The following is a 22,567-nucleotide window of genomic DNA, read 5'->3' as shown; positions in this document are numbered from 1 at the left end:
CAGGGGGATTTCTAGAGCAGGCACCTGGGCCAGAAAGCCTAAGGCTTGAATGATTACAGGAGAGACACAGATTAATGAGAGTCAGCAAGTGTGAGAAAGTACGCATGTCCCTGCTGGCAGTTTAGCGAAAAGCTAATATTAGTATGACTTGAGTCATATTAATAAAGGTATCACCTCAAGAAAAAAAACAGGTAATGAATCTTCTGTTCTACTCTGGTCACTGGGACATTCATACCATTGGGATGTTCTTTTCAGTCTGGGCTGAACGTTTTCAGAGTGTTTTATCTAAGTAAGTTAGACCAACAAGGAACAGCCCCTTTCCCACAAGGGTTTCTTAGCATTCGATTATGTCTTAAACACAATTTCAAGAAAAGGAAACTACAAAATTGTTGATGGCTAATAATCCCACTCACTCAGAACCCAGTGAAGTGCTCCAAGAACGCCCTCCCAGGATGAGTGAGTGCCACCTGTGCTGCAGGGGCTCAGGGCTGGGGAGAGGCCGTCTCCCAGTGCTGTGTCATGGACAAGTGACACACTCAGCTGGATGAGGGGGTCTCAAGAGAAGGAGGCGTAAAGTCACCTTCCCTGGCTACCCTCTTGGGAAAGTGTTGCAGCAAGAATGTCCCCTTCTCACTGTCTTGGAAGTTGAAGGTGGAGAAGGGAAGTCCGTTGTCCACCTTGAGGCAGAAAGAGCAGCAGCTAAGGGTGTGGGCTGTGCATCAGAGATGCCTGGGTTAGGATCCCACACCCACTACTTCTTTAGCTTTGTGACCTTGGACAAGTGTCTTAACTCCTTCAAGCCTTACTTTGCTCATCTATAAGTTTGGGATAAAGGTACTAATTCCTACCTCCCAAAGGTCACTGTATTGAATGAAAGCATGCACACGCAGCTCTTAGTTCAGTGCCTGGCATGTACTGATGCCCAATAAACAGTGGCTGCTGTCATCATCACCACCACCACCATCATCATCATCATCGTCATCACCATTGCCATCATTATCAGCCATGCCTACTCTGTGACCCACCCAGGACTCCGTGTCTCCCTCGCCTGCCAAATGTGAATTTTTGTTTTCCTGCTGTCCTCATGCCCAGGAATCTCCTGACGGTTCCTGATCTGGGGCTGAATTCTGATGCCAGTATGCCTCCCCTTGCTGTGACACCTTCAGATCTCATCTCCCAAAAATGCTTTTGAAGCTCCAGCATAACTTAGAACCTGAAGGCAGTCTTGCTCTGTCATTTCTGAAATTTATTCCCAAAAATGAAACTTTCCAGTGATGGGCATGCTTAAGTACAACTACAGATATTGCATTTCTTGATAAAAATACAATTTACTGAAAAACAAAAGAACCTCCACCAAACGTTTTCCCCTTGTTGGGGTCTTGGGTGAAAAAATGTTGCTCACCCCTGAGTTGGAGACTGCTCAGAAGAGGTTTCCCAGAATAATGAAGGACGGAAGTGTGCATGTTAGACGCTGCAGGAGCTGAGGCTGCCCAGCCAGCAGAGAAGGCTCAGAGCATGTGCGCTGCCCTCTGCTGGGAAGAAGGGTAGGCGTGGTTAGTGTGGCCCAGGGGCAGAACTTGGGCCGACAGATGCGAACATCAGCCCCTCACAGTCTGTGGGTTCGAGTGTGTGTAGGGGAGTGGATTCCGTGGTCTCCTAGGCTCTGCCATTCCTGGGATCTGTGAACACTGCCTTAAGGTGGGAAGGGGCTGGGCTGGGCCAGCTCTCATCCACAGGCGTTCCCCACCTCCACAGGTTTGATCCAAAGAAAGGATTTTGGTGCCAACTGCTTGAAGGAGGAAAAACCAAGTGTCTGGGCAAAAGCAAGGGCCGGAAATACCCAGAGATGGACTTGGATGTAAGTGGTAGACACGCTGCCTTGGCGGCTGGACAGGTAGAGGGGGCCCCTATACTGGAGGGAGTCTTCTCTCCCCTTTACCCCACACCCTGCGTGTTAATGGCCTTGGCATTTCTTGGATGGTGTTCTTAAGAGGAGGAAATAGGGTTTGGGACATGGTGGGTTAGAATTGGTTTAGTCAAGTGAGGATTTATTACCTTCTACTGAGGGCTGAATGCTGTGGGGCTTTGAGGCGGAATCAGACGTGTTCTGTGGCTTCAAGGAGGTACACAGGGCAATGTCGTCCCAGACAAGGAGTCTGGGAGGGAAATGACTCACACACGCCAATAAGGAGAATACAAGGCAGGAAGTGCTTCGTGCAGTAAGAGAGGTGCACAGAAGTGCTATGGGAATTCAGAACAAGGAGATGCCCTGGAAAGCTGGGAAGGTGAAGAAGGCTTCTCAGAGGCGAGGAGGGGGCTCTGGAGTTGGGCCTAGAGGGATGGGGTAGCTTTGGACCCAGGGCGTGGGAGGCTCAGGCATTCTTGCAGGAGAGAACAGCCTGTACACAGGATTAGGGGAAGGTCACAAACTGTGACTCTTGTTCTGTTTCCTTTTTCCCGTTTGCTCCTGGTTTTGATTAATTCTCTCTCTTTTCTCCCTATCACAAGGATTTTCTTTTTTACATTTTGTTTTATTTTTATTTTTTTATTTTTCTTTGAGGGAGATTAGCCCTGAGCTAACATCTGCCACCAATCCTCCACTTTTTACTGAGGAAGACTGGCCCTGAGCTCACAATCTGTGCCCATCTTCCTCTACTTTATATGTGGGACGCCCACCACAGCTTGGCTTGCCGAGCGGTGCCATGTCCATACCCGACATCTGAACCGGCGAACCCCGGGCCGCTGAAGTGGTGCGTGCACACTTAACTGCTGCACCACTGGGCCGGCCCCATATCACAAGGATTTTGACCTTGTGTGCTATATTTTGGTGCTTCTACTGTATAGGAGTTTTCTTTTGGAGGCTAGCATGTTGAAGAAGATTGTGAATAAATAATAGGTGTATGGGAGGATGCCAACAGAATGGTTTTAAAGAGGAGGGGTCATTCTTGAATCAGCACGTCACCAAGATCTGCGCTTTCCTTCCTGTTACAGTCCCGCACCTTCCTGAAGGACTATTACCGGGACCACAACATCGAGCTTTCCAAACTGCTGTACAAGATGGGCCAGACACTGCCCACCTGGCTGCGGGAGGACCTCCAGAACACCAGGTAGCCGTGGCCACCACAGCTGGACTGAACGTTTGTGACGGCAGGGACATCCCGCCACATGCTGAGCCAGACTGACCTGCAGAGTGGGGAGCTGGGCCCCGGGCTGGCCAAGCACTTATGAGCAATACTCTGCTGAGGCCCAGGCAGGGCCGGGAGAAGAGCCCAGGCAGGTCTACAAGCGCCTCAGAGCATCCAGTGCTGGGTCTGTGGCCTATAGGACCTCCCTAGCCACCGGAGGTCCTTTCCGTTCATAGCCTTTCATGGGGAGGCCGCTTCCTATTGGTGGAAGGCGACTTCCTGATAGGAGGGAGTCCCTGAGACTCTCTGTTCTGTTCCTCACTGTGTTCTACCTACCATACCCTCTCCTCCATCACGTCACCCCGTGTCCTAGCAGGGTGTCCCCTCAGTATTAGCTGCCACATCTTCCCTGTCCTCCAGACAAAAGGGAGCAGAGCCCAGCCGGGCCTTTTGCCAAACCAGGGAGAGAGACTGGATGTTTCCCTGACTGTTTCGAGCTGGGCCCTTCAGAGAGTTCAGCTGGATGTGAGGGTGGCCACCTCAAGAGAAATCTGAACGTCCACACACATCCTGGTTAATACGTTCACACCTCACCTTCCCTTTTTGGGGAAAGAATTGCTGGTTTCCACAGTATCCACCCAGTCCTCAAGGCCTCTTTCAGGGCCCTGGGGCACTGCCATGCCATTTGGACCCAGAGACCCAGGCCTCCATCCTACCCACTTTCTTCACCCTGGGATATGACATGTGTGGTGTTTCCTGTGGTAAAAGACTGAGGCGTTCAGGAGTCTGCCAGTATACATGTTCCAATGTACATATGTTTTCCCCTGCCCACCCAGCCTTGGCCCCTGGCAGACACTGGGCAGAGTCAGTTTGACTGCCATCCATGGCTTTGCCCCAGCTACCTGTGGCCGAGGGTTCCTAGAGACCCCCTTAACCTCCCAAATACTAAGAAGCTAAAGTATTTTAATATTTTTTTTTTCTTGGTGCCAGAGTTTATACCCTGGGTTCTGGGGTCACACTGTGTTATATATATATATATATATATATATATAATGTGTATATATATATTATATTTTTTTTTGGTTGGGTTTGTTTTTAATTCAGTTGTACAAAATGGTGGCAAGCCCCAGTCCCAAAGGGTGTCATATGTCAGTGCTAGAGAATGAAATGGAAGAGGGTGGGGGGAGGGCATGTCTTCATGTGTCGGGGCCTCAAGGAGACAGTCTGGAGGTGCCCTTGGAGAGGTCTCTGTTCCCTCTCCCAAGTGCCATGGCTGTCCTGGGGGCTACCCCAGGTGAACAGAGGTGGTGAGATGCACAAGGAAGACCTACTCTCTCCAGGAAATCTGGCTTCATGAAGTGCAGTGACCCTGGAGGAAGTTTGGCCAAAGGAAACAGCTGGGCTGGGGTAGGAGACCTGGGGCCGAAGGCTGGCCTATTCCCCTCGCCCTCACATGGTGCTAGGTTGGGAGCTGCCCTGGGAGCAGGGATGCCCACCGTGACCCACGGAACTGTCTCCAGGGCCCCCCTGCAGACAACAGGATCTCTGGGCTATTTTCTGGTTGGGGTCTGCTCCTAGCCCCCTTCTTTTAACAATGTGAAGTGACTACGGCTGGGTGCCTCTCCCCAGCCCCTCCCACTGCCAGTTCAACTTTGAACTGACACCCAGGAAATCCTTTCTGGAGAGCCTTGTCTTGTTCAGAAGACTAGCGTCTTGGGGCTGGAAGGGTCTTTTGACAGGTATGGAAACAGGTCCAGAAAGGGGAGGTGGCCTCCTTGGCTATGTCACAGAGCTGGTGGGGAGCAGGACCAAGAACTGAACTTGAGGCTCCGATTCTGAGTCCAGTGCTCTTCTTCCAATGCCACACTGCCTCTGAGCCCATCCTTGGAACCCTACTCTGTGCCAGGTTCCTCTCCCTCCCTCAGTCACACCCTTGCTCATTCCAGGATATGGGGACAAACCACTCCTTCCCTGCCAGGGTGCCTTGGAGCCTTCTCAGTTCCAGATGTGCATTTGCATCCCTGTCTTGCTCTCCCCACCTTGAAAGATCCTTTCCCAGCCTCTGGGGCCTGCGTCTATTTTAACTCTGAACCGGATCCCTTTTCTCAAGTTCTCCACTGGGATGGAGAAGAGAGTTTGGATGCTCAGCGGGACCAGCTGCGTGTGGTTTCCTTGTCTACCAAGAGAAGTGTTCCTGTCATGCTTCTCACCGGGGCCTTTGAGCCTGGGAACCCTGGGTAATGTCGACCCCGCAGGGCATGAGGAGCAGAGTGTCTGAGGACAGGGTGGCATGCTTGCTTGTACGCTCATGAAGACTTGCCCATGCCTTGGAACCAGACTCCCTGAACCGGGCAGCGACTTCCCTGGTGCGAATCCCAGGCCTCACTTCCCGTCTGTCAGCAAGGGGCTTGGGCTCCATGCCCCGTGAGGGGTACAACTCCCACATTCTCAAATCGACCCTCTGGGCCTGGATGCCTGCCCCTGTCTCTCAGAGCTCAGAATGCCTGGTGGGCAGGCTCCACTTCTCCTGCCTCTGGCCTGAGGAAGGAGCAGGCAGGTTGGAGACCCGGGGCGAGCAGAGGAAATCTTCGGGATTCTTGTCCAGGCCCTTCCGGGAGGTTGGGGACTTGACCTGACACATGTTCTGAGTCTGTCTGGTCACTGCCACTTCTTCCCTTCCCACTAAGGAATCTTTCTCGAGGACCCACTGCCAGGACCTGCAGGTACTGGGGAGAGAGGAGATGAGTCCTTCCAGGGCCTCTTAGCCACCGAGCACCCAGATTGCCCTCACGAGAGGAGAGAGCCAGAGGTCAGTGGATATGGCAGCAGCAGTGTCTGCAGTGTTCACTAATTCACTGTAGGCGTTTGGCCAAAAGAAAGAAAAGGAGAAAAATAGCTTAATTTATGTACATGACTCCTCCTTCTGTTCTGCCATCCCCTCCACGAGCCTTTGCCCCAGGGTGGGTGCAGGTGGGATGTGTCATCCACTGCTGCCTCAGTCACTCTGGATTCTAGAGCCACCCATGGTGCCAGCATCTTGTGCTTGGAGGACAAGTCTGAAGTTTAAAAGGTGCCTCTTTTGAGCCCCTAAGGAGGAGCAGCCAGTGTGTCTGAGGCTCAGCTGAGAGAGCAGAGGTCGGTTCCCAGGAGAGGAGAACTGCTGGGCTGACCCACAGAGATTGGGGCTCCCAGCGTGGAGCGGTCCTGGTGATCTGTTAGTGGAAAGAGCAAGTAAAAAAAAAGTTTTACAACATATTTTATTATGAATGCCCACTACCCACCATGTAGATTTAAAATTAACATTTTGCCACGTTTGTTTTACCTTTCTCTCTCTCTCTCCCCATGTATATTTTTTCTGAACTAGTTTAAAAGTAAGTTGCAAATAGCTTGAGATTTCACTCCAAGAAATGAAGGCAGCTTACTTCAGCCTGCACCTCCCAAGACAGGACTTTCTCCTACATGTTGGCTCCTGTCACACCCAAGACAACAGTGATTTCCTAACAACGTCTGCTGCTCAGTTCATGTTCACATTTCCCCAAGGTGGCTTATACCTGGCTTTGGAATCAGGATCCAGTTAAGGTGCACATATTGCATCTTGTAGCTGTGTTTTAAAAATTTCTTTGAATGCTGAAAAGTTCTCTCTGCTCACTCTGATTTCCTAAGTGACATTATTTCTGAGGCCACAGGCCTGCTGTCTTGCAGAAGTCCCACATTCTGGAGTGTCTGATGGTTTCTTCGTGGTCTCATAGAGCAAGTTCCTCTAGCACCTGTATCGTCAAGGGTAATTTAGGTGATATGAATTTTTGCCTTTTGTGCTGAGTTGACATCTTCATTCCAGCCTAAGATGTCCCTCTAATGTCACCTGTACCAGGTGCCACATCAGCAGAGGGTCTGCCAGAGCTCCAGGAGCTCAGGGGAGGCAAGGGAGGCAGCATCACAGCTGGACCCGGGAGGAAGGGCCAGGGGCCCTCTAGAAGGAAGAGGCTGCATGCTCGGAGGCTGGACCAGGCAGTGTTGGACCTGTTGGGCATGAGACATCTCTGGCTCAGAGGAGCTTGTGCTGCCCGCTTTGATTCTGGTAATGGACCACAGGACACCAAACAGCATCTCTCTCTTTTTCTCTCTCTGTTTTGTGGTCTCCGGGTTTTTACGTCCTGGGGGCCTGTGGTCTCTGTGCACTGGAGCAGAGCCAGGCCCCTGGGATGCACCAGGGAAGGGCCCAGCTGGGGAGCTGCCTCCCCCAAGCTGTGGTGTGAGGAGAAGAGCACTGGGCTGGAGGCAGGAGATGTGAAATTTCATCCCAACTGGGTACATTTAGTAGCTGCGTGAGTTTTTCTCCCAGGGCCTGAGTTTCCCCATTTATAGAATGAGCAAGCGGGGCTACAGCAGGGCTTTTCAAACGTCAGAGAAGGAGGCAGGGCCCAGCACCCTGACCCCCACCCCTGAGGCAACACTGGGTTTCCGATTTGTTGCCCTGGGCTGTCTGCTCCCCCCCCCCCCCCCCCCCCCCGGCTTGCCCTCACCCGCCCAGGCGGCCAGAGAGTTTTTTTTTTAGCTGCCAGGAAGGAGGGACAGGCATGGGCTTTGTGTGGTGTCGATGTCAAGGGCCTGGGGAGACTCTGGCTGTGTTTTATCCTAATGAGTTCATCCTTTCCCTCTCTGGCCCTTGAGAATGAGGGAGGAGAGGGTTTTCTATGACTGTGCTAGCTTTTATTATCAGCAAGAGGGCTCCTTTTGTAATTTGTGCATGAAATTCATGTCGTTTCCTGGGGAGAGGAGAGGGCTGACTGGAGAGGGTGGGGGGCACGTTAGGGGAGCAGGCAGAGGTTTCCTGCCCTATGGGGGTGGGGAGAGGTAGGGAGAGGGGGTGCTACCCAGCTCACCTGATCAGGGCTCTCGAACCAGCCGTTTTGGGTTGCGTTACAAGTGGGAACCTTCCTCCATTAATGTACAATCTCGAACTAACTGCTAATAAAGTGGGGTTCTGTTTGTACGTGTTGGTCATGTCTGTCTGTCTGGCCTTTTTGCCAGGTCTCCAGGGATGGGTGGAAATAGGGATATTGTTTGCACACACAGCCAGTCTGGCCACACATCCACACACACACACATGTAATATCAAAGATCATTTCCATGGGGTTGTAAACGGAAGCTTTTCCAGATAGCAGAGTCCTGTCCCAGGGCAGCTGGGTCGCCTCAGCTGTCTCAGATGACATGGAGCCTCCAGACACGCCAGGTCATTGAGAAGTGCTGGGGACTGAGCACTACACCGAGAGGAGGCTTAGCCTCTGGAACCACTTCTGTCACAAACGTCACAAACGTGTGTTGTTGACTGGGGACAAGTCACTTTTACTTTCTGATCCTCAGTTTCCCTCATCTTTAGGGGTATGGAACAAGTGGACTCAGTGGCTTTTCCTGGAGAATTTGCTTAAAATGCAGATCCTCAGGCCACACCTCCAGAGAGTCATCTCCAGCAGATGTGGGGCTAATGCTCCAGCACGCTGAGGCACCCCGCTTTGGGAAACCCTGGTTGCAATTCCTGGTTCCTTTGGTTCTAATTGATTCAGAGAGTCCCACTGTCTGAGGAACTAAAACTTTGGGTAAAACAAATGATTTGCCAGGGAGGGGCAGAGCCTGGGCAGCGAGGCTCTGGCTGCCGTCTGCAGTGCAGGGGTCTGGACCTGCTCTCTTAGAATCCCCTGCGAAGCTTTTAAAAAATTCACGTTCCCGGGCTCCCGCAAATCCACTCAATCAGAACCTCTGGACGCGGGACCCAGCAATGTGCATTTTTACAAACTCCCTGATACAGAGGAAGTTTGGGGAACACCAAGTGTGAGCCAGAGACGGTGCACAGAAATGTGGGCAGCTGCCGCGGCGGCGTGCTGGGATACCGCGGTGAGCACACCCAAACGCCAACCCCAGCGGCACAAGGGCTTTGGGCTCTGTCAGCTGGGAGCTTGCTGCGGCTCATGTGGCATCACCAACAAGAACTGGCTGGATGCTGCGTCAGCAGGAACAGATCCAGAAGGCGTGATACGAAGGGATTCCTGTGCCAGGTAAGGGGTCTGGCTGCATCAGAGACTTTTTATTTTAAAACAGCTGAGATTCTTTCTTAGAAACTTAATTGAAAAGCAGGTAAAGGCAGGGGTGCTCTGGTTGGACTGGGAGGTGAGGATCTGAACTCTCACAAGCTCAGCTCCACCTCCTTGTGCCCCCTCGTATTTCGGAACCCTGAGATTCCTTGAAACACTGTGAAAACCCAGCCCAGCTACTCCCAGAGGTCCTGAAAGTCCTGCAGTTCTAACAGGTTGAGTGAATAAAGGCACCTTAGACCCTCATCCCCCAGAGTGAGGAGTCCGCTCAGGGGATCTGGTACCCCAGGAGCAGTCCAGGCTTCCAGCAGTGGGCACTTCCCTCGGAGAAGCCCTGGATCGTGTGCACAGGGTGGTGTGTTTCATAATAGCAAAGCACCAGAAACAACCTTGATGTCCATCCATAGGGGATCAGTTAAATGGCCACATTCTGGAACAGGATGATACAGTTGACAATCATTAGCTCAATCTTCAGGTCTTGCCAGGGAAATTTCTACAAGATTGACCTATACAGTGTGACCATTTGTAGAGAGAGAATGCTACATAGTATGTTTTCTTTTGTTTTTTTCTGGGAGTATAGATACATATCTCTCAGACCAAACTGATTACGGTGGTTACTTCTGGAGGAGGGAGAGGAGACTGGGAAGGGACGGTTTTCAAAGGGGACTTTAGCTTGGGCGAAACATTTAAAAAACAAAAATGATTATGAATATATTATTTGTGGGATGAAAAAAGTCTTTATAAAAAATAACTAGAAATGGATGAAGCAGAAAGTGGGGGCTCCAGGCAACTGCACTACCGTGGGGATGGTGCCATGAAGGTAACACAGCTGTCCTTCACCCAACCCTTAGGCTCCCATTGGAGTTCAGGGCCTGAGGAGGCCCAGGGTCGGGGCGGGGGGAAGTTCTCGCCTTGCTGAGGTTATCCTGAGCACGTGTCCAGACCTGGAGTGGGGGATCCTGACTTGCTGTTCATTCCTGGCAACTCTCAGCTCCTCCCTGCCCTCAGAGCTTGGTTCCAGCATGCTCATATGGGGTGGGGGGTGGGGGGTGGTTAGAGTAACATCGGCAGTATTGGGACAAACCAACATTGTGTGAGAAGGACACAGCCTAACGCCTGTGAAATTACTGACAAAAACACATCACATGAATCTTGCCAAGAGGAAATGGCAGATGCATCCCTGTTGAGGGACGTTTTGCAAAATAACTGGCATGAACTCTAAAATATCGAGGTCATGAAAGATAAAGGAAGGCTGAGAAATGGTGCAGAATTAAAGGATACTAAAGAGACCTGGCAATCAAATGTCACGTGTGACCTTGGAGGGGTCCTGGACCAGGCAACAACTAGCTGTAAAGGACACCACAGGGACTACTGGCAAAACATGAATATGGACTGTATGGATTAGATAATAGTATCAATGTTAAATTTCCTGATTTTGATTATTGTGCTGTTATGTAAGAGTATATCATTGTTCTTAAGAAGTACATGCTGAAATGTTTATGGGTAAAAGGGAAGAAATGGAGCTGAACTTGGACTGAATGCTCTCTCCTGGGTCAGACTTGTCTGGTGCAATTCAGAACATGTCCACCAGGGGGCACTATCACCCCAGCCGCTTACCGGCTAGAGTCGGTGTGAACCTCTCCAAACACTGGGGCTGGTGGTTAATGGTGGGGTAATAATATTATAAATAATAATATCAATAAGCTAAATGTGAATAATAAAAAGTACTTCTCCCTATGTGTCAGACAGGCCCTCTGCTTATCAAATACTATCTTTTAGTCCTCGCAACAACCCTCTGAGGTAGGCGTTCTCATCATTCCCATTATACAGATGAGGAATCTTAGGTTCAGAGAGGTTAAGTAACTCTGCCAGGATCACATAGCTGGGAGCCCTTGGTCTGCGAGACTCCACAGCCTGAAGCTCACCGGGCAGTCCTGCCTCCTGGGCCTGTGGCTGGGACTGTGCCTTGGCTTTGTGCTAGGAAGTGCAATGCCCACAAGGCCGAGTGGGGAGGGCTCAGCCTGCCCTGCGCCTCCCAGGGCTGGGGCCTGGGCAGTCCTGGGGAGTCTCTAAATCACTTAACAGTATGTGAATCTCCATGCATGCCAAACAACATAACAGGGCAGGTAGTGAGGTGCAAGTCTCCCTCCAGCCCCTGACCCTTGTACCCCAGCTCACCTCTTTAGAGGAAACCATGACTACCAGTTTCTGTGGGTCTTTCCAGAAATAGTTTTACATATACGAGCAGCTTAGTACATAGACATACTCTGCTGCCTTGCACCCCTCATGCTATTCTGCACTTTGCTCTTTCACCCGTACCTCTGGGCACTGAGTGGAGGGTTATTGGCTGCTTTGTGTGGTAGTGGGTGGAGGTTTTTTGCCCACGGTGCCTGGGGAGGTTCCACTCTCTCACACCTTTCAGAGTAGGAGGAGGGAGCTGGATCTTGGGCTCTCCAGCTTTTGCCCCATTCTGGGGTGTTCTCCCTTGCAAAGGGCTGAGGCTGTACAGCACAGTTGTTGAAATATACACAGGTCGGTAGACCTGGTTTCATACAGGGTCATATTGGTGTGTGACCCTGGGCAAGTACCTCATAGCTCTGAGCCTCAGTCTCCTCATTTGTGAAATGGGAATGGTAATAGGTGACAGGTAGCAGGGCTGTTGTGAGGAGTAAGGAGACAGTGCCTGGACAGCCCTCAGCATGAGCCCTCTGCACAGCAAGTGCTCAGGAAAGCCTGATCCAGTTCTTCCTGTCAGACTCATGCAGCTCCAATGCCTGAACCTGAGCATGGGGGTGGCACTGCCACCTTTGTCCTGAGGCTGATAAGGATGGGGCTCAAGGGCCAAGAGGCTTACCTGAAGTGGAAGCTCATCACATATGATTGTTCTTTCTGGGACACTTGAAGTGGAAGTGGTTAGGTGATCTGGGACACTGAGAAGGACCCCTCAAATATACAACCACCCACTTCACAGATACGAAGGGTCCTAAGAGACTGCTATGAACAGCTGCACACCAACAAAGATGAAATAGAGAAGTTCCTAAGAATACACAAACTACCAAAACTGACTCAAGAAGAAATAGAAAATCTGAATAGACCTATAACAAATCAGGAGATTGAATCAGTAATCAAAAAACTCCCAGTGAAGAAAAGCCTAGGATCAGATGGCTTTGCTGGTGAATTCAACCAAACATTTAAAGGAGATTTAACACCAGTCCTTCTCAAACTCTTCCAAAAGAATTGAAGCGGTGGGAACACTTCCCAACTCATTCCAGCATTTCCCTGATGTTGAAGCTAGACAAAGACTCTACAAAAAAACTACAAACCAATAGCCCTTGTAAACATAGATGCAAAAATCCTCAACAGAATACCAGTAAGTGAAATCAGCAGCATCTAAATGGATTCTGTGCCATGATCAAGTGGGATTTATTCCAGGAATGCAAGGATGGTTCAACATATGGAAATCAAAGTAATACATCACATTAATAGAATGAAGGGAGAAAATCACACGACCATCTCAACTGATGGAGAAAAAGTGTTTGGCAAAATCCAACACCCTTGCATGATAGAAACAATAAACTAGGAATGGAAGGAACTTCTCTCAACATGATAAAGGCCATATGTGAAAAACACAGCTAGTCATCATTCTCAATAGTAAAAAGCTGAAAACTATTCCCCTTGGATCAGGAACAAGACAAGGATGCCCACTTCCTCATCACTTCTATTCAAGATCAGGAACTTCTATTCAACATAGTACTGAAATTTCTAGCCAGAGCAATTAGGCAAAAAAAAAAAGAAATAACAGACATTTAAATTGGAAAGCAGTAAAACTCTCTCTACTTGTAGATGACATGATCTTATATCTGTAACACCCTAAAGATTACACACACACACACGTGCAAACTAGTAGAGCTAATAAATTTAGCAAAGTTCCAGGATACAAAATCAATACACAAAAGTCAATTTTTTTCTATACATAAAAGACAGTCCAAAGAACGGGGGAAAATAATTGCAAACCATATGTCTGATAAGGGTTTAGTACCCAGAATATATAAAGAACTCCAGCAACTCAATTAAGAAATGGGCAAAGAACTTGGATAGACATTTCTGCCAACAAGATACGTGACTCAAGTGACCAAGAAGCACATGAAAAGGTGCTCAACGTCATTAGTCACTGGGAAATGCAAATCAAAACAGCTTCACTCCTAGGATGCCTATGATTTTTTTTAAGAAAAGGAAATAAGTTTTGGTGAGGATCTGGAGAAATTGGAACCCACATACACTGCTGGTGGGACTGCAAAATGGTGCAGCTGCTGTGGAAAATAGTTCCTCAAAAGTTAAATATGATACACAGCAGTAAAAGCTGGGAACAGCCTAAGTGTCCGTCAACACATGAATGGATAAACGAAATGTGGTGTATACGTACAGGGGAACACTATTCAGTCAAAAAAAGGAATGAAGTTGTGGTACATGGTACAACATGAATTAACCTTGAAAACATTTTACTACGTGAAATAAGCCAGGCACAAAAGGACAAATATTCTATGGTTCCACTTAGATGAAATATCTAGAATAGGCAAATCCATAGAAACAGAAAGTAGATTAGAGGTTACCAGGGGCTGAAGGGAGAGGGAATGGGGAGTTATTGCTTACTGGGTCCAGGGTTTCTGCTTGGAGCGATGGAAAATGTTGGTAATAGATAGTAGTGATGGTCGCACAACATTGTGAATGTAATTAATGCTACTGAATTATACATTTAAAAATAGCTAAAATGGCAAGTTTCATGGTACATATATTTTACCACAATAGAAATACATATACTCATTGAAGGCAGCTGTCATTTTAAAAAATTGAGATATAATTCACATTCCACAAAATAACTCTTTAAGGTGTACAATTCGGTGGTTTTTAGTATAGTCACAGAGTCACATCGTCACCACTATCTAATTCCAGAACATTTCATCACCTCAGAAAAAAGGCTCATATCCATTAGCAGTCATCCATTCTTCGTTTTTCTCAGCCGCTGGCAAAGCCTAAACTACTTTGTGTTTCTGTGGATTGCTTATTCTGGGCAGTTCACATAAATGGAACTCTACAATTTGTGGCCTTTTGTGTCTGGTTTCTTTCACTGTACATAATGTGTTCAAGGTTCATCCATGTGGTAGCCAAAACTTGGCACATCCTTGCCAAAACTTGTTATTTTCCATTTTTAAAAGTTGTGTCTATCCTACTGAGTGTGATCTACTGTCTTGTTTTGGTCTTTGATTTGCATTTCCCTAATAACTTATGACGTTGTACATTTTTTCATGTGTTTGTTGGCCTTTCATATATCTTTGGAGAAATGTCTGTTCAAGAGCTTTGCCTGTTTTTGAATTGGGTTGTTTGTCTTTTTGTTGTTGGGTTGTAAGAGTTCTTTATTCTGGACACTAGACCCTTATCAAATAGGTCATTTAGGTCTTTGATCTATTTTGAGTTCATTTTTATATATCATGTGGAGTTGGGGAGCAATTTCTTTTTTTTTGTATGTGCATAGCCAGCTGTGCCAGCACCTTTTGTTGAGAAGACTATTCTTTCTCCTATTGTCATGGCACCTTTGTCAAAAGTCAATTAACCATAATTATACACTATATAAATTTACATATACTCTCAATTCTATTCCACTGATCATCTATGCTCAAGCCAGTTTCACAGTCTTGATTACTATGAAACTACAAAGTTATGATTCCTCTAGCTTTGTTCTTCCTTTTCAAGATTGTTTCTGCCTATTTTGGGTTCCTTGCATTTCCGTGTGGATTTTAGAATCAACTTGTCAATTTCTGCAAAAACGGTAGCTGGGATTTTGCTAGAGATTGTGTTGAATCTGTAGATCATTTTGGGAAGCTGCCATCGCTTAACAAGATTGAGTCTTCCAATCCATGAACATGGGATGTATTTCCATTTATTTACATCTTTAATTTTTTTCAATGATGCTTTGTAGTTTTCAGTGTCCGAGTCTGGCTCTGCTGTTTTTATAGTCACGCAGGATATGTTTAGAGTGTGACAAAGAGGTGTGGGTAGAAGCGGCAATTGGAATCGAGCTGGCTTGGGGAGGTGTGGCCTGGGTCAGGGATGACCTGGCCTCAGGGGTGCCTTTGGAAAAGGAAGTTCTGACCTCGGGGCAGGGTTGGAATTTGCCGCTCTGGCCACCTCCACCCCAACCTCATGGGATCCCAGATGGGGGAACTGGGCAAGGCACATGGCTGGGCCTGGAGGAAGAGGGGAATCCACAGGTCGATGGGGGGAGTCTCAGGCCTGGCCTTTCCCCTTGGGACCAGCTGCCTATGACATGAGGTCATAGGTGTGATGCCTGTTCCCCTAGCCCCAGGCTATCCAGCACGGTGCCCTTTCTCAGTGCTCAGGCAGGGAGAGCCCCTGAGGAACCCCCACATTTCCTCCTGATCCAGGCTCTACTGTGTCTCTACTCCCTGCCTTTGCTCCCATCATTCTCTCTCCTGGTCTGTTCGATCCTTTCCCATTCAACCACACGAGTCCTCTCCATCCTTCAGCTAAACCCTGTATCCAGAAAGCCCTCTGAGATCCCCACTGCTCTCCTGCTTTCAGGAGATACCCTTCCTCCTCTGAGCAAGAAGACTCAAGCCTCCAGCCCTGAGCTCAGATGGCTGACCTGGGGGCCTGGACCCCTCACAAGGTGATGAGCCCCCTAAGGGCTCCTGCCCCATCCAAGCCCCAAGTGTAGGGTGGCACCACCTGCCTGGCAGTGACTGTGCCCTGTGCTGAGTGATCAGGCACAAGACAGGTGAATCCTGAGTGCCTGCCCTCCCCCACATTCTACCCACAGACACTGGGGACTCCAGGCCAGAGGTTCGCAAACACCCACCTGTGCCGGACACGGATGCTTCTAGCCTCAGAATCTACCGGGAAATTTTCAAAATTCAAATGCCTGGCCCTACTGCTCCAGATTCAGGGATTCAGGAACTCTGCGAAGGGCCCAGGAATCCATGTTTTACCAAGTTCCCCAAGGATTTTGTTGTGTAGCAGGTTTGAGAGCTACTGGGACTGGCAAGTCGTAGTCATTTTAATCTCCCTGCCCCCTACTGCACCAGGCTGTGTGTTTCTGTGGTGCAAGATGGACATGGATCCCTACCCTGGATGGCTCCCCAAACAGCCCCAGAAATCCCTGCTCCTTTAAGTTTCTCCCTTCCCCTCCATTATGACATCTTAGGAGGTTCATTTCCTCTGCCTGTCAAATTCATAGCCCTTAAATCTCTCTACAGGAAATCTCCCTGGCTTGTCTCCACATACTCTCTGATCACAGATATCTACAGGCAGTCTTTAAAAAATATAGAAATATAATACAAAAGTGTATGATAAAATAATATATAATATGATGTATGGGTTATATTACAGATAATTTTATAATAGCATATGTTTATATTATCACATGGTATATATTTGTATGATTTTACACGTAGGTATATTACAGGCATTTAGTCCCAGTGCATAGATTTATGAGTTAAGCATGATGTGGTAGAACTGAGAAGGCCCATCCAGTCTCTTGGTTCTTCTCTTCTCCATTTTATAGACAGGTAAATTGAGCCCCAGGGGCATAGGTAATGGAATTCAGGTGACTTTGAGGATCCTTTGCCCCCATACCCCCTACACACGTGGCTGTAAGCTCGCCCAGGATTGACCCACCCAGTTCTCTAACTGCCCAGCTCATAGAAGCTTGTGGTGTAAGGAGAGGAGGCAGAGAGCAAATCGTCGAGTGGCCAGCCCAGCTCCCATCCAGCCCCCAGGGCTGTCTGCACAGCTGGAGCCGGTTATCCAGCTGTTTATGGGTCTTTGCCTCTGCTGTTTATAGTTCCGCCTTTGGGTCTGCTTTGCGTCCACACTAATTAGAACAATACTCCAGGAGGCAGCGTGGGTTGGGGGCACCAGTGGACAGGGAGAAGTGGGCCAGACCTGCACCCTCGCTTCTACCCTGCTTCATCCAACAAGGATTTCAGGCTTTGTACGAGGACAGAGGAAGGAGAGCAAGAAGGTGCCAATTAAAAACAGGCACACGGGGTGGGGAGAAAGTGGAGGCAAGATAAAGGCTAAAAATGTAGTCTGCCGTGACTTAGACACCTAATAGAGGCAAAATCTTGAGCCAGATCTCTCCTTTTCAGAAAATACATTTTTTTTAAATCATAAAAGTTATAGATATCCATTGTGGGGAATTGAGAGCATACATTCAAATGAGAAGAAAATGAAAAGGTCTGGATCTCACCACTCCAGGATAACCACTGTTTGTGGTTTTTAAGGACTTTTCCTTTCTGTCTGATTTATAAAGTCATTTTTTGTAGAAATGGATTCCCATACTGACATTTTGTTTCATAAACCTCTTTTTAATTGTAATCAATTGTCAACATTTTTACGTGTTATTAAATGTCTTTCTACTACCTGTTAAATGTTTTCTGCTATCAAAATATGTCATTTCCATTTTTATTGTGAAACAAGATTAGTGTGAAAGAATTGCAATCATCAGTGAAGGGCACCAAATCTAAAGCATGTGTTCCTCTTGCCCCAGTCCCTGGGGTGACACTTCTAACTCTTTGGGGGGACTCCTTCATACGTTCTCCTATGCACATTACAAGCATATGCATCTTGCATAGCTGGGTTGTAGTTTATTTAAATGATCCCCTCACATTGGACATTGAAGTTAGGTACACAGCTGTGGCTTGAAGCCCACAGGCAGCCAGTGTGATCAGGGAAACCTCCTGGTACCAAGAACAGATCAGATTCTCCCAGAAAAATCTCATCTGTGCATTGTAACAAGTGATGTTGTCAACAACCTGCTGGCAGGAAATGCAGGAATGAGTTCCATCGGACTGCTTCCTTGTGAATTCCTTTGTTTTTATTTTTAAAATTAATACAAGTAATACACATTTAGTGCAGAAAATTTAAAAAATACAAATAAGCAAACCTAAGAAAATTAAAACCACTCGTAACAGTGATAAGCACTTGCCTGCACTTTGGTGTGGATGATTGTGAAAGGTGATGTTGATTGGGCTCTTGGTCTGTGTCACTCACTCTGTGCTAAGTGCCTGGTACACATCATAGCGACACTGTCATCCCCATTTTACAGATGATACGACTCTGGCTTTTAGGTTTGGTGACTTGTCCACTGTCTGCTGGCTTTGTGGTTCTTAGTGCCGTCAGTCGATTCCAACTCCTAGCGACCCTGTGTAGAGCCGAGCGGAGCCTTGCCTGGTCTTTTTGCGCCATTCTCTCACCTTCAGGTGCGGTATTTGACAATGTTCCACTGCTCTTCACAAGGTTTTCATGGCCAGTTTTTTGGGAAGTGGGTCCTTCTTCCTTGTCTGTCTTAGTCTGGAAGCTCTGCTGAAACCTGCCCACCTGGCTACAAGGTGGCGAAGTCCGTCTTTGGACGCAGGCCCCCAGCTTCCTGCTTCCTTGCATACCTGCCTGGAGGCCTTCCTCTTCTAACATAATGTTTCATAATCTGCTTTTTCTTTCTTAGAGATAAATCGTGACCCTCTCCTGGTGTGATTAGATATTCTTCTTGGGATTCAGTTTTGTGAATGTACCACACTTCGTTGAACATGTTACTTTAGATCTTTAGTGATCATAACCCAGGTCACGCTGAACATTTTTGCAGCTGAACCCTTAGCACAACCAAAGCTGTTTCTCCAGGGCTGCTTTCTCTAACGGCCCTCCCTGACTCATCATACAAGGGCAAGAGGGTCAGCGACCGTCAGGGGACCCGATGAGACGTGTGCGGCTGGCTCTGGCTAAGCTGGCTCCGCTTGAAGATGTCCTAGTCCAGCAGGGACGGCTTCTTCCTTAAACCCTCCTCCAGAAATGGTCTCTCAGCGGAGCCCACAGAATCACTGAAAGCCTGGGAGCTAGAAATGACCTGCTCAGCAAATGACCCCCGCACGGCCAAGCAGCCCCCTTGACTCCACAGACGGGTCAGTCAGAAGAGGAACAAGAGAAAACCAGTCTGAAAAGGTGGTGTCCTATCTCCAGCGGAGGGAAGAGGATGCATGTCTTTCCTCCACAGAGATAGATTCTGAATTTGGGGCCAGTCCCAGAGAAAGGCCCACGAGGCCCCAGCGCCCTGCTCCCAGAAGCACTCAGGGCAGGGGAACCCCGGACCCCAGTGGGGCAGATGGGGCAGCCTGGTGCATGGGGTGCTTGGCTGAGTCTTGGAGGACTAGTTAGCCAGGGTGGAAAGGAAGAGGGCTCCAGGCCGGCGAGATGAGCAAAGCCTGGAGGTGAGGGACACAGGGCCGAGGGCTGCCGAGAGCCAGAAGGCCTCAGCCTGGAGAGTAGAGGCTGGGGCGGGGGTGAGGGAGGAGGGGTGCCGGGTCCTTGGGACTTTGTGCTAGGGGTAAGGAGTCTGCACTTTATCCCACGGTGACAGGACCGCCATAGTGGTTCAGTACAAAGAGAAATAAGATTTGTGGGCCCCCCGACACTTCCTCCCTCCCTCCCCTCTGTTCGCGAACACCCAGGAGCATCGTCTCTGTGCCAGGCTGTGCCGGATGCTGGGAGGGAGGTGGGGAGGAGGACATGGGTCCTTTGGGAGCTCGGTGGGTGGGAAAGGAGGCCGAGCAGGGACTCTGGGGAGCACAGTCCCCACCCTGCCCCGGCCCCATCTGCTGGACACCCCCAGGGAAGGAGCTTTCGACTCCCAGGACCGGCCGCCCTGGGCCAGCCACCCAGGCAGCAGGTGGTAGAGGCAGGAGCCGGGGCTCTGGAGCTGCGGCGTGCAGCCGACATTCAGCTCTGTCTCTCCCCGGCTGTGCGGCCGTGGCCTGCTTCCTTACCCTTTCTGAGTCATGGTTTTGATATATGTAAACTGTAAACATTCGTAGGAGGCGGCGGAGGATTAAATGAAATGATGCCTGTAATGCACAGGGCGCAGCACCCAGTAAGTGCTCAATAAGCATTAGTTATTACTGTCCTGTCTGCCCCGAAGCTCTCCTGCGGCAATAGAGGTGGGGTGACAGGCCAGCCCCTCCCGGTCTACCTGCTTCATGGAGCTGGGATCTGCTTCTAGGGCCCCTGTTGTGAGGCCCCTTGGAAGGTGGAGGGAGCTGATGGGAACACGGAGTTGACTGCAGCCTTCTCCGCTTCACAGATGGAGCCACAATGAGGTCAGCCCCCCTGCTCCAAACTGGGGTCCTCTCCCTTCCCCTTAAATCGAGTTTGTGAGGCCCCTGGCCCTGGCCCCGACAGGTTGGGCTGACTCTAGGTACGAAGTACGTGCTATGTGCCAGGCTCTTCCTATATGCCAAGCATCATCGCTTGGCTCCTCACAGCCCCTGGAAGGGCCTCTTTTCTCCCCTTTACATGGAGGGTGGAGCCAAGGCCCAGAGAGGTTCCCTGGGTGGCCCCAACTGACACCGTGGGTGGCAGGGTTGGGACCCCCTCTTCTCTGTTTGACCACAGTCCCTGGCACTGTCATGCTGTCCTGTCCCTCCGCCCATCCCCCACCCGAGGTCCCCTCACCCTCCTCCCTTCCTGGGGTGCCCACCTGGCCTGTCCTGTGCGAGGTGAGCCCTGCGGCGCTGTCACAAGGCACCATTCATCCAGGCGGGCTGCTGATTGAAACCATGTGTGGTGCTGCCGGCCAAGGTGGCGGCAGCTCCGGAAGCCAGGCCTGGCCCGGGGCCTGTGGGCCTGGGAGGACGGGGGCGGGGGTCCAGCTGACCCACAGGCTTGCCGGGCTCGGGGGAGATTGGGCAGGACTGACTCCCCCACCACACGCCCACTCCAAGGGGACCCTGAGCTGGGACCCTGACCCCTGCGCCCAGGCTGGGGATGCGGGAGGCAGAGAGGCCCCCTCCAGGTGAGGGTGGGGAACTGGCCTGGAGTACCTCCGGGCCCTTCCCAAGGCTGTCCTTGGCAGGCATTGCCTACGGATGAAGGTGTGCGTGTGTGTGCCTGCACGCGCAGTGTGCGCCTGAGTGTGCATGTGTGTCTGTGTGTGTATGCGCATGTGTGTGCCCCCTGTGTGCCTCGTGTGTGCCTGTGCATGTGTGTGCCTCGTGTGTGCCTGTGTGTGCCTGTGTGTCTGTGCATGTGTGTGCCTCGTGTGTGCCTGTATGTGTGTGCATGTATGTGCCTGTGTATGCCCCGTGTGTGCCTGTGTGTGCATGTATGTGTGTGCCTGTGTGTGCATGTATGTGTGTATGTGTGTGCCTGTGTATGCCCCGTGTGCGCCTGTGTGTGCATGTATGTGTGTGCATGTATGTGCCTGTGTGTCTGTGTGTGCCTGTGCATGTGTGTGCCTGTGTGTGTGTGCATGTGTGTGCCTCGTGTGTGCCTGTGCATGTGTGTGCCTCGTGTGTGCCTGTGTGTGTGCCTGTGTGTGTGCCTGTGTGTGTCTGTGCATGTGTGTGCATGTATGTGCCTGTGTGTCTGTGTCTGTGTGTGCCTGTGCATGTGTGTGCCTGTGTGTGTGCATGTGTGTGCCTCGTGTGTGCCTGTGTGTGCATGTATGTGTGTGCATGTGTGTGCCTGTGTGTCTGTGTCTGTGTGTGCCTGTGCATGTGTGTGCCTGTGTGTGTGTGCCCCTGTGTGGGTGTGTGCTTGTCCATGCAGCATACCCTGCGCCCTTGGACTCACGATCGCTTCAGGTCTCCAAAGGGCGGTTTTGTGCAGTGGTTAAAGCCATGGGCTCTAGAGACTCACAGACCTGGGTTTAAGTTCTACCTCTGCTATTTCCTGGCTGTGTGACCAGAGGCAAGCTGCCCAGCCTCTCTGAGCCCCTCTCCTCATTCACCAAACAAGGATTGAGCCCTGCTCGAAGGGCGTGAGCAAAGATGGAGCCACATTGGCTACGGTGGGGTTTTGGGTGCTCACAGCTGGCCCTGGCTGGCCTCATTCCTAGGCCCCAGCCCCAAGGTCCCTGAAGTCATTTTAGCCCTGACTCCTGACCTCTGACTCGTGGCCTGTCTGGGAGTTGGGAGGGCGCTAAGCGTGGGGTGTCAGGGTTTCCCCTGAGCCCTGAAGGGACCAGTTAGTGGGGGTGAGTGGGGGAGTGCTGGATCCCCAGCCAGTGTGAGGTGTGGCTGAGTTAGCCACCCCGTCCTGGGCCAAGAACAGAGCGGGGCATTGTTCACAGGGCTGCTTCCCTGGCACCAAGGCCCCCACAGGAAGGGGTGGGCGGGCCAGGCCACGGCCAACACTGACCGCAGTCTTGGCTGAGCCGGGACCCTTCAGGGGCCTGGTGTCTCAGAAGGCGCCCTGGTTTCTCTGGAATGCACGTTCCACTGGGCAACTCAGGCCTTGTCCAGCCTGAGGCTGGGGAGAGAGACACTTTGAGGGCATTTGGTCCTGGCT

The 22,567-nt window shown here is 50.2% G+C and overlaps 1 protein-coding gene across 9 annotated transcripts in view; it reads left to right on the top strand.

Annotated features, from left to right (window-relative positions):
- NDST1 (N-deacetylase and N-sulfotransferase 1) overlaps window positions 1–7,469 on the top strand; it is a 59,595-nt gene extending 52,126 nt beyond the window's left edge. For all 9 annotated transcript variants that reach the window (XM_046667290.1, XM_046667294.1, XM_046667293.1 and 6 more), the window contains 2 exons: window positions 1,756–1,858; window positions 2,992–7,469. In XM_046667290.1, coding sequence (XP_046523246.1) covers window positions 1,756–1,858; window positions 2,992–3,111 — 223 coding nt within the window. In that variant the 3' untranslated portion in view covers window positions 3,112–7,469. The remainder of the gene's footprint in view (window positions 1–1,755; window positions 1,859–2,991) is intronic.
- Window positions 7,470–22,567: the final 15,098 nt, after the last annotated feature.

The sequence above is a fragment of the Equus quagga genome, chromosome 7 (genome assembly GCF_021613505.1).
Source record: "Equus quagga isolate Etosha38 chromosome 7, UCLA_HA_Equagga_1.0, whole genome shotgun sequence".
In the NCBI taxonomy this organism is placed as follows: Eukaryota; Metazoa; Chordata; class Mammalia; order Perissodactyla; family Equidae; genus Equus; species Equus quagga.
Note: the sequence above shows the minus strand (reverse complement) of the source record. Positions and strands in the feature narration are given on the sequence as shown.